At 39.4% G+C, this 11,344-nt stretch overlaps 1 protein-coding gene across 2 annotated transcripts; it reads left to right on the plus strand.

Annotated features, from left to right (window-relative positions):
* The first annotated feature begins 219 nt into the window (after positions 1-219).
* LOC111148085 (DNA polymerase epsilon 4, accessory subunit) lies at positions 220-10,363 on the plus strand. 2 transcript variants are annotated; one of them, XM_022504481.1, is made up of 4 exons: positions 220-492; positions 1,013-1,097; positions 1,766-1,807; positions 10,041-10,363. In XM_022504481.1, exons 1-4 carry the CDS (start codon positions 286-288, stop codon positions 10,052-10,054), a joined length of 348 nt encoding a protein of 115 aa, XP_022360189.1. In that variant the 5' UTR covers positions 220-285; the 3' UTR covers positions 10,055-10,363. The 2 variants fall into 2 exon arrangements, with proteins under 2 accessions (XP_022360189.1, XP_022360188.1); XM_022504480.1 differs by lacking the exon at positions 10,041-10,363 and adding an exon at positions 4,221-4,258.
* The last annotated feature ends 981 nt before the right edge of the window (positions 10,364-11,344 follow it).

Consider the following 11,344-nt stretch of genomic DNA (forward strand, 5'->3'; position numbering starts at 1 on the left):
CAACCACATTCAATCACTGAAGGACAGTGCCCGGCGTCAACCAGGCCTGACGGCGCTCACCAGGACCGGGAAGAAGACTACACGCGAGCCTAACCGCACAGTACACCCCGACCTACCACGCCTTGAGCCGGTCTCCGCTCTCCGGGAGTCCCGGGAGCGTACAGCCACGTAAAGGGCGGAGCCACGCGCCCATTGGGGGCGTGGCCCCCAGCGCGCGCGGGAAAGGGGCTGGCGTCGCTTGCGCGCGCACAGTCGGCGGCCACGCGCAGCACGCTCGGGGCCCGGATGGCGGCGGCGGCTGGGAGCGGGACGCCCCGGGAGGAGGAGGGGCCCAGCGGGGAGGCGGCTGCTCCGCAGCCCCAAGCCCCGACGAGCGTGCCCGGGGCTCGTCTCTCGAGGCTGCCTTTAGCGCGAGTGAAGGCTTTGGTGAAGGCCGACCCCGACGTAACCCTCGCGGGACAGGAAGCCATCTTCATTCTGGCACGAGCCGCGGTGCGGCGGGAGCGTCAGGGCCACACGGGGTTGCGGGGCGGAGTGGAGGCCAGGGGCGGGGCCTCGGGTAGCTTTCGGGGGGCGGGGCGTAGCGTAGCGGCGACCGGGGCGGCTTGGGGAGGCGGGAAAGCGAGGAAGGAGGAGAGGGTCTGGATGGGGGTAAGGAGGTGAGTGAGGTGCCGGGGTCAGATTCCGAGACCTAAGTGTCGGAGGGAAGACTAGGAGAAAGACGGAACACACCTGCCTCGTCATAAGGGCTTTGGACAACGACTTCAAGTTGCATTTCGAGTGTCTAACTTAACTTGTAAGAGTGTCAAGTGAATGAATGGGGTCTACAAGTGAGGGAGGGACGTGTCTTGGGCTACCAGAGTAGGGGGAAAGGGAATAATAGATGCTCATGAAGTCCCGGACTGAAAACCTCTCCAGAGTAGCCCTTACTCCCTTCCCACCACTCAAATAGAAGTGCTCACAAGAATTGTGCTAGAACCCATTGATTCAATTCTCCTTGTTCCCCTCATAGGAACTGTTTGTGGAGACCATTGCAAAAGATGCCTACTGCTGTGCTCAACAAGGAAAAAGGAAAACCCTCCAGAGGAGAGATTTGGGTAGAGTGTCACTGTGGTATTCGGTATCTGCGGGTAAAGAAGGGAGGGCTGGGGGAGGTTTCCCTCTCACTGCTGGAGAAGCCATCACTGTAAGGTCAGAGGTGCCACAGGGTCTCTCCTCATGTATTCTGTTGGACTGCCACAGTGAGAGAAAGACCTAGCTTTTAGAGTTCTATGCTTTTGAGTGGCTGGAGAGGTGGTGGGGTAGGTAATAAAGGGAGTCTAAGTGTTGCTAAAGCTAACTAGACCGCTTTATACCTTTTGCCATGTTGTACCAGGCTTGGCACTTCTTTTTCCCCTAGAAATCGGGAGTTTGATTTCTGCCTCTTTAGTTGGTAACCCCTGTGCCTGTGTAAGCTTTTGTATACCTTAATCCTGCTTTCCCTTCTATTTTGCTAGATTCTTCTTTGATGGCTTTCAGAGCAAAAAGGTTCCCCCCACGGAACAGGGTTTACCTAGAGTTTTCCTACTTTTATAGAGAGACAGCTGATACGTAAGATTTGGTGGTGGAGTAGAAATGGACCTCATGACAGCAAGGGACAAAGTTTATAAATGCCCTTATTTGCATAAAGCGTCATGCCCTCTTTTTATGTGGGTTGTGGTTTTTTAAAGGGGTTGATGTCCAAATGACCAGAATTAGTCAAGTGTCCTTTTACTGTGTGTTTCAGATAATGCAATAGAAGCTGTGGATGAATTTGCTTTTCTGGAAGGTGAGTTCTCTGTCAATCGGTAATCATTTCCACCTGTCTCTTCCATGTCCCGTGATCTGAGTTCAAAACCTTATAAAACTGCTACCTGGTTCTTCTTAGGGATAATTCTTTCTGTCTACTTTCTATTAAGTTGGGAAAAACTAATATTAAATCTAGTGAGACTTAGCAATTCTGATTCTCATGGGTAACTAGAACTTTTCCCTGAAAATTGCTAATTATAAAAAATGAGAGGGTATATAAAGATCCTGGTGGGGTTAGGTGGATTAAGAAGTTTCCTACTTTGATCACCATTCCCCTCATATAATGCTATATATAATCTTCCCTTCATCATAATGCTAGAGATCAGAAACAATTGCCAACATTTAAAGGGTTGCTTCTTGCTCTTTTTTCTTCTTTAGCAATCTGTATAAAGTCATTATTTTGCCACTGGAGATTGTGTAATTGCCTGTGTCTGTTTGTTCTTAAGAACTTTGGGTTAACTCATGTACTAAGTCTTGTCATTGAAGTAAAAAATATTTGAGATACTTTATTTTAGCTATCTTTTCTCGGATAGATATCTGTTTCTCTGATAATTCCTAAATCTAATCAGCTTACTTTTCCCTGCACATATTCTGATTGAATATGAGAGAGCCATGCACTTTCAGTTCGTTCTCACCTTTACAATACCGGGGCATTCTCATTATCTCCTTCAAGCCTCATTACCTTCAGGAATCCTTTCTGGATATATTTATTTCACTATTTTTCCTCGTTTGTTCTGTATATCAGCCTGGGCCTCTCACTCTTTTGATACATTTCTTTTAAATGCGTTTGAAGATACATTCCCATGGCTAGCTTTAAGTCTAGATTATTGAGTATTCTTTCAATTTGTAGATCTTTTTTTTTAAACAGATTTTATTTATTTATTTGACAGAGAGATCACAAGTAGGCAGAGAGAGAGAGAGAGAGAGAGAGAGGAGGAAGCAGGCTCCCTGCAGAGCAGAGAGCCTGATGTGGGACTCAATCCCAGGACCTGAGCCGAAGGCAGAGGCTTAACCCACTGAGCCACCCAAGCACCCTCAATTTGTAGATCTTTCTTAACCCTTTTCTGCTTACTCATTTTTCTTAAAAAGAACTTGTTAATTGCTTCCCTGAGGAAGGCAACTTCTTGTGACTGACTTCCCATCAGTTCTCCAAACTTGTTCGGAGCCTACTGTACCTCCTCATTTTTAATTGCCAGCTTTTCAAAGGGTATACAATCAGATTTTTATTTTAAAGACTTAACACTGCAGACCTATGGATAATGAATTGGAAGGTGCCTGGAATAGAAGTGGAGAATCTCAGGTAGTTTTCTACTCTGGTCTCCACCATGGCATTGTACTTAGCTTGGATTTTTAATAAATGGTCACTTATTGAGTGGTAGATGTATTCACTCATCTTTTGATCCAATAATCTCAGTAATTACATTAATCTGCTCTGCCTACATTAGTAGATCTGTATTTTGGCCATTTTAGCCATTGCAGATTCAGTCAGTATTATATTTTGTACCTGGTAAAGTAAATGTTCTCATGTCCTTAGATGCTCTAAGTAGAAAATTATTTTTTTCTTTTTTTATCAAGGCAGTATATATCCATGTTTGAAAATCAGTTATCTAATGGCTTATAATGAAAGACAGCTGCTGCTTCACATTCTTTCGTTGTTTTTGTTTTTAGCTTTCAGGTGGTGACTTACATTTCTAAATAATATGATTCATCCTTGATTTTTCAACTCCAGATATTATCTATTAACTTCTTGCTGTGATAAATGAAGATTTAGGTAACCTATACTGCTCCATAAATCCTTCCTTTCTGATTTTTGGAAGTTATATCATTATTTTTAGTTCCTTTATTACTTTTACAATTTATATAACATACTAAAATATCTTTTTTTTTTTTTTTTTTTTGTTAACTCCCCACTTTGGAAGGCATGACTATTAGTGGACCCATCCTTTCCCTTCACATTTTTTAACCAACTTCTAGCTTTTACTTGGTGTCATCTGTACTATACTTTGACATTGTGAAGACTGGTAATGTATCGTGTTATCCCAGCTGAATCTCCCATGCTTTACATATCAGTTGAGTGTAGTAGTTGAAAAAAAGTACTGTGAACAGTTCTCCAAACATGGAGAACTTCCTTTACCTCTTCTATCCTTTCATCTCTCATAGAGGTGCCTTCCCTGCAGGCAACTGTTAATTAGTCTCTTGTGTAATTTTCCAGATATTTTATGCAGATGAGTTTATGTGTGTATATTTTTTTCTAAGCCTTTCCTTATGAACACAGATAACAAATGTAAAGTCAATAAATAACAAAACGAACACCATTGCAACCGCTAGCTAGGTCAAGAGATAGAATAGTGTCAGCCCCCAGAAACTCCATATATATTCTTTTTTCATGGTAGATCTTTCCATCCCCTTTCCTGACATAACAGTATCCTGACTTTTTGCTAATTACTTGATTTTCTTTATAGTTTTACCACATATGCATGAATCCTTAAACAGTTGATTTGGTTTAGTATTTTTTTGAACTTCCTAAAAATGTAATCAGACCACTGTATATATTCATTGATCATCTTCTGTCCTGGGGCTGTTTTCTTTAGGTTAACGCATTTATGAGATCATCTGTGTGGTTGCACATATCTCTTGTTTTCTGTGCTGTGTGACATACTATTGTGTGACAGTATTACAGTTGAACCACTTTAATGTGGATATTTGGATAACTTTTTTTTTTCTATTACAAACAATGCACTATTGATGCTTTGTCCTCAGCTTGCCTTCTGCTCCCTCATGACTATGAACATTCTTACACATATTTCTTTAGGGGTGTGTGCATATGTGTGTGGATAAAATTGCTGGGGCATAGGATATGTATATCTCCCTCTTTTGTAGATATTGCTGAACTCCCTGCATACCTGATTCACATTTCTACCTAGAGTATATGATAATTCGCATTACTCCTCATTCTCATCAACACTTGGTATTTAATTTTTGCCAGTCTGGTAGGGATGTTAATGATAATTGCATGGTACTTTTATTTTGCATTGCCCTTATTTCTGGTGACATTTTTTCATATGCATGTCCATTTTCTGAGGTGGGGTGGTGTCTTATTTTTATCTTGGATATTTTGTCTTTTTCCTTACTGATTTATAACTGTATCCATGATTATATGTGTGTGTGTATGTGTGTATGCTTTTTGTTTTTTATTTTTTCTGAATGTGAATCTTTTTCATCATATGGGAAGCAAATATCTTTTCCGGGTTTATGACTTGTCTTTTCACCTTTTAGGGTATCTATTGATAAACCAGTTCTCAGTTAAACATAGTCAAATGTATTAATTTTTTCTTTATAGGTAATGTTATTTGTTTCCTGTTTAAGACTTTTTTCCCTGCCCCAAGGTCATGAAGTCATTCTCCTATATGCTAAAATTTTTTTAGTTTTCTTGTCTTTCGTAAAACTACAGTTGACTTTTCTGTGTATCAGACTCCCTGCTGAGCCTGATGCCGGCTCGCTCCCAGGACTCAGGGATCATGACCTAAGCTGAAGGCAGATGCTTAACTGTCTGAGCTACTCAGGCACCCCATTATTTCTTATTTGAATGGTAGAATTCACCAGTGAAGTCATCTGGGGTAGAATTTTCCTTGTGGGAAGATTTCTGATTGATTAAATTTTTTTGGATGATACTGGGACCATTCTGATTTTATTTTATTTTTTGAGGCAGTCCTGTCCTGTTTCCCCCTCTTGAGTTATAGTTTTTCTAGGAATTTTACATTTATCTAAATTTTCAGATTTGTTGGCATAAAGTTCTTCATAATATAGCTGACCCTTGAACAGCACAGGTTTTTTGTTTTTTAAATTTTATTATTATTTTTTATAGTAATCTCTATACCCACTATGGGACTCAAACTTATGAGCTCAAGTTCAGAAGTGCATGCTCTTTTGATTGAGCCAGTCAGGCGCCCCAAGTGGGCTGGTTTTTTTTTTCTTTTAAGTAGGCTCTGTGCCCAGTGTTGGGCTAAGTTGCATGTTTGGGGCGCCTGGGTGGCTCAGTCTGTGAAGTGCCCAACTCTTGATTTCAATTCAGGTCATGATCTCAGGGCTGTAAGATCTGAGCCCTGCATGGGGCTTGAGATACCACTCCCCCTGCGCCCCCCACTCACTTGCCCACTCTTTCTCTAAAGAAAAACCTTAAAAAAAAAAGGAAGGAAGGAAGAAAGAAAGAAAGTCATATACCCTACTGACTGAGCCAACCAGATGTCCCAAACAGCACAGGTTTGAACTGTGTGGATATGTGGGGATTTTTTACAGTATAGCATGTAAACATATTTTTCCCCATATTTTCTTAATATTTTCTTTTTTCTAGGTTACTTTATTGTAATAGTACAGTATGTAATACATATAACATACAAGATATGTGTAATTGGCTATGTTATTGGTAAGACTTCTGGTCAACAGTAGGCTATTAGTAGTTAAGTGTTTGAGACTTTTTATAAGTTAACCATTGTTACTTCTGATGGTGCTTTTTGCCTTAAAGACTACTTTTTCTAATACTTTTGTGAGACTGACACACTACCTACTCCACTGAGGCACCTTGTCTAATACTTTTAAAACTTACCAGCTTTCTTTGTTAGTATTTGCATGGTATGTATTTTTTTAATCTTTCTATTTTTACCTGTCCATGTCTGTAAACAGAAGATAATTGGGTTATTTTTTAGAATTTAGGCTTACAGTCTTTTTTTCTTTAACAGGAGCACTTTGTTCATTTATGTTTAATGTAATTAGTAATATATATGGGTTTAAATCTATCATATTATTTTGTCTTCCAATTTGTCCTCTTATATGTTTCATTTTTTCTTCCAAATTTTTGCCCTTTTTAAGTGTAATTTATTATTTCATTTTTTTCCTCCCTCAGGAAATTATATACTTTATTCTTTTAATTGTTACTTTACCAGTTACTGTATGCATCCTTATTTTATCAGTGCCCAAAGGTAGTACCTTTATACTTGTCCCAAAAAAATAGGATCTTAGAACTATTAACTCTGTACAAGGCCTTCTTTCCCATACTTGCTATTATTGTCATGCATTTTTGTTTTGTTTTTGTCAATCCACATAAGGCACTGTTACTGCTGTATTATATAGGCAAGGATATGTGAATTTATCCACATATTTATACTATCTCTGCCCTTTTTATATTTCTGCTTCTCCATTTGTGATCGTTTTCTTTCTTTCTGAAGTAAATCCTTTAGAACTTTAGAACTCCTTTAGTATGGGTCTGCTGGTAGCTGACTGTGTTTTTGTGGGGGTGGGGGTGGTGGTGGTATAAAAAAGCCTTTTTTTTTTTTTTTTTTTCATTGTTAAAGGCATCTTGCTGGGGTGCCTGAGTGGCTCAGTTGGTCAGGCGTCTGCTTTCGGCTCGGGTCATGATCTCAGGGTCCTGGGATTGAGCCCCACATCGGGCTCCTTTCTCAGTGGGGAGCCTGCTTCCCCCTCTCCCTCTGCCTGCCTCTCTGCCTACTTGTGATCTCTCTGTCAAATAAATAAATAAATTAAATAAAGTCTTTAAAAAAGGTGTCTTGCTGAATATAGAATTTTAGGTGGAAAGTTATTTATCATGTTGAAGCTCTCATTCTATTTTTTGGCTCCCATTGTTTCTGTTGAGAAATCACTGTTAATCTGTTAATCTTTTGAAGCTAATTTGTCCTTTTTTGGTAACTTTTAAAGATTTTATTTATTTATTTGAGAGAGAGTGTGTGTGTGAGAGAGAGAGAGCATGAGAGGAGAGGGGAGAAGGTCAGAGGGAGAAGCAGACTTACTAAATCCTGGGTCTCCAGGATCATGACCTGAGCCGAAGGCAGATGCTTAACCAACTGAGCCACCCAGGTGCCCCATTTTTTGGTTACTTTTAAGATTTTGTATTTGTCTTTGATTTCTCTGTAGTTTCTCTTGGATGTATCTACGTGCATATTTCCCTTTCTGGTCTGCTTAGGCTTCTTAAATCTATGGATTAATATCTTTTATCTGTTTTGGAGAAGTGTCAGCTAGTATCTTTTCAGATAATGGCTCTGCTTTGTTCTTTCTCTCTTCTTTCTCATTAGAATTCCCATTGAATGTATATTAAAGCACAGTCATAATTTTGCCTCTCCATGCTGCATTCTGTATAGTTTTTTTCTGATCTAGCTTAATTATTTCTCTCATGGTCTTGTCTCCTTTAAATTTTCCTATTGATTTCTTAGTTTGCTTTTGTTTTTGTATCTTCAGTTCTGTGAATTCCATTTGCTTAATTTTCAAATCTATTTTGTGCCTTGTTATTGTATTCGCTCCAGATGTTTTGAAGCTTGTCTTTTTTTTCTTTAAGCAAAGTAAATGCAATTGTTTTATAGTCTCTGTCCAGTCTAATAGCCACAGTCTCTTGAGGCTGCTTATTTTATTTTTTTTTCCTGACTTGTTCCATTGATATTGCTTCATGGTCTTTTTTCCTCTTTATACTTAGTTATCTTGGTGTGTTGGTCATTGTACTTGAAAAAATTATTTGTTGGCTAGTTTGAGGCCTGTATGATGAAATGTTTCTTCAAAGATTTTCATTTGCTGCTGCAAGGCACCTAGGGGAGTGTGTAAATTCAGGATCTCCTTAATCCAAATTCAGGATCTCTTTAATCCTAATCGAAGACTTGAGGATTCTTGGTTCACTGTGTTAATTAATATATGTGAACCCTGACTTAAGTCTGTGAGGGGGCTGATTTAATTCTAATCTAGCTTTACTCTGGGGGTATAACCTTTTGGGACTACACTTTTTAAAAAATCTGACCTTCCCACTTGGGCAGAGTCTTAGATTTGACTCAGCTAAAATTTCTCAGCTCTGTCTTTTGGACTGGCAAATGACCTCAGGGCAAAAGCAGATTTGGAGGCTGGGTTTACTTTGTGTTCTTGCTTTCTCTAGATCTTGGATTTCACTTTTATTGATGCTTTCAGTGCTTGAAGGATTTTCTTTTAAAAAATATTTCAATCAGCTTTATCATTTGATTTTAGTGGGAACTTGGCCTTTATCACAAGAAGAAGCTGTTTCTTTTTTTTTTTTTTAACTTAGAGGTATTTTTGCCTTGTTTTCTTATATGTTCTTTTCTCTGCATTATCTGTTTTATTCTAGGGGTTTTTTTTTTAAATGAATTTTAGTTTTTCCTTTCATTTTGCAGTTTGCCCAGTAATTTTTATTCTGTTTAGGATTGAGGGAGTAAGAAGGCTGTTTGGAAGCTGTATATACATGGGAAGGTGGTTTTTTTTTTGCTTGGCACTGGGACTTGAGGGTGGGCAGAGGTGGGACCAGATGTTATGCTGGGGCCCTGAATGCCTTACTGTGGGGCGGTAGCATTTCAGAGGCTTCTCCAGTTCTGCAGATAATTTATTTAGTTTATTGGAAGAGAGCCATCTGATTTTTTTTCCATTTAGCTTTAAATATTTGTCCTTCTGGTAATGCTACAGGCTGGAAGGGATGTAGGGAAGTGGGGCCAACTATTTCTCATGTAGACCCTTAAGTCATTAATCCTTTCTAGCCTGTGCTGCTTTCTGTCGTTCCTGGTGTATGCATCTGCCTGGAGACTGTCCATGAGTCTCTTGGGCAGATGGGCTCCCACCTCTGCTGCTCCTTCTGTTCATTCTAGGCTTATGTTTTTTCCCTGCTCTATTTATAAACATACTTCAATCAGATTTCTGTTATTCTGCTTTTTGATGAAATCTCTTAATTGCTGATGGGCCCCATTTTTACTTATACTTTTTAAAACCTTATTTTCTTTTGAATGGAATCTTGGATGGGAGGACATACAAACTTGTGGGCTCAGTCTCCCATCTTGATCTGGAACTTTCTCAGAAGATTATAAACTTTTTGCTTAGAAGACTTAATCTCATCTTTATTTTGTATCATACTTTGTATGGAATTCTCAAGTGCTCATTAACTAACATGGCAACCTCTTTGCCCTTTTCCTACCTCTAATTCTAACTCTCTGGACCAGTATGCTTAATTCCCAGCTGCCCAATTTCCGTAGTGACATGTTTATCCTCTGAGATCTTTTGGATGGCTATTCCTCAAAATGAGTATTTTGGTCTTAGAGAACTGCCAGTACCAATGCAGTTTCCCCTTGAACTTTGCCCAGTCTGTTAAACTTATCCAGTTCTTGAGGCACCTTGCTTTATTTGTTGCTCTTTGTTTTTTTTGTTTTTGTTTTTGTTTTTAGGAACTTTGGATTGATGGCTGAGCTCGGCAGTTCTGTGAGCTTTCACCTGCATCCTCTGGCCAGCCCCTCTCCTGCAGGCCTCTGCCTTGAAGAACAGACTATTTGGAATATTGTACTTACATGCTTTTCCTGTTCTGCCATCATCTAAACTGGGATAAGCAGAGATCTCACCTGTTAGCTTTTCTTTACAAGGTCTTCCACTACTATGTCTTCCATTTCAGGCTTGGATGCAGCCTCTGTTGAGGCAGAGGAAAAGAAAATGATTTGTGTAGGTTGCCTAATGAATGATGAGGACCATAATAAAGGTCTCTGATCAGTTTCAACCTAGTGTGTTTTATAATCTTGCCTTTGTCCTTGCCGTGATACTGGAGAGCCACCATGCCCAGTCACAGACCATCTGATCTTTCTTGCCAGCTGTTCTAAACCCCAGTCCTTTGATTTATATGCTTTTTCCCAATATGTCACCAGAATGTGATTTCAGAATTTATGGGATTGTCACTTAAGATTTTCAGAAGTTTAAATAAATGTGATCCTAGATTTAAAATCAGTTAAATTTTAATAGCTTTATTGAGATATAATGCACATACTATACAATTCACCCATTTAAAGTGTACATTTCAGTAGTTTTTAGTGTATTTTAGTGTATTCACAGATATGTGCAACACTACCACAGTTAATTTGAAAATATCTCCATATTAATGGAATCATAAGATCTGTCGTATTATGTATCTGGTGTCTTTCACTTAGGTAATGTTTTCAGGGTTTGTTTATGTTATAGCATGTAGAAGTACCCATTCCTTTACTTTTAAATTGTGGTAAAACATATATAACCTAACATTTACTGTTTTAATTATTTTTAAGTGTACAGTTCTATGGCATCACGTACATTCACGTTACTATGCAATTGTCACTGTCATCCATCTCCAGAACATTTTTCATCTTCTGAAACTGCAACTGTAGCCATTAAACAATAACTCCCAGCCTCCCCCCTTAGGTCCTGGCTAAATTTTGTTTTTTAAGGGAAGGTCTGGGTGATCTAGCAAGAGGGAGGCAAAGTACTTAGGAAAGTAGTGGTTAAGGAGAGCACCAGGAAACTGACTGAAACACTTGACCATTTTTCAGATTCATCTGTGGCCATTGTTTGAAATGCCCATTTCTGGACCTTGCTACCCCAGGCCTAATAAATTAGAATCTCAGAGGGTGGAGACCCAAGAATCTCTGTTTTTTCAAATAAATTTCCCCAAGTAATTTCCTTCCTACCACTTGTCCACAGACTACTGATCTACAGGAGGGCAGAGGGCAAT

The sequence above is a fragment of the Enhydra lutris genome, unplaced genomic scaffold, assembly GCF_002288905.1.
Source record: "Enhydra lutris kenyoni isolate GAN:26980312 unplaced genomic scaffold, ASM228890v2 scaffoldscaffold18, whole genome shotgun sequence".
In the NCBI taxonomy this organism is placed as follows: domain Eukaryota; kingdom Metazoa; phylum Chordata; class Mammalia; order Carnivora; family Mustelidae; genus Enhydra; species Enhydra lutris.

Excerpts from the sequence above, each read along its gene's own strand:
- LOC111148085 (XM_022504480.1), top strand. The coding sequence starts at position 286 with ATGGCGGCGGCGGCTGGGAGCGGGACGCCCCGGGAGGAGGAGGGGCCC. Across the intron at positions 493-1,012 it reads TCATTCTGGCACGAGCCGCG|GAACTGTTTGTGGAGACCAT; the intron begins GTGCGGCGGGAG and ends TTCCCCTCATAG. Across the intron at positions 1,808-4,220 it reads TGAATTTGCTTTTCTGGAAG|ATCTTTCCATCCCCTTTCCT; the intron begins GTGAGTTCTCTG and ends TTTTCATGGTAG.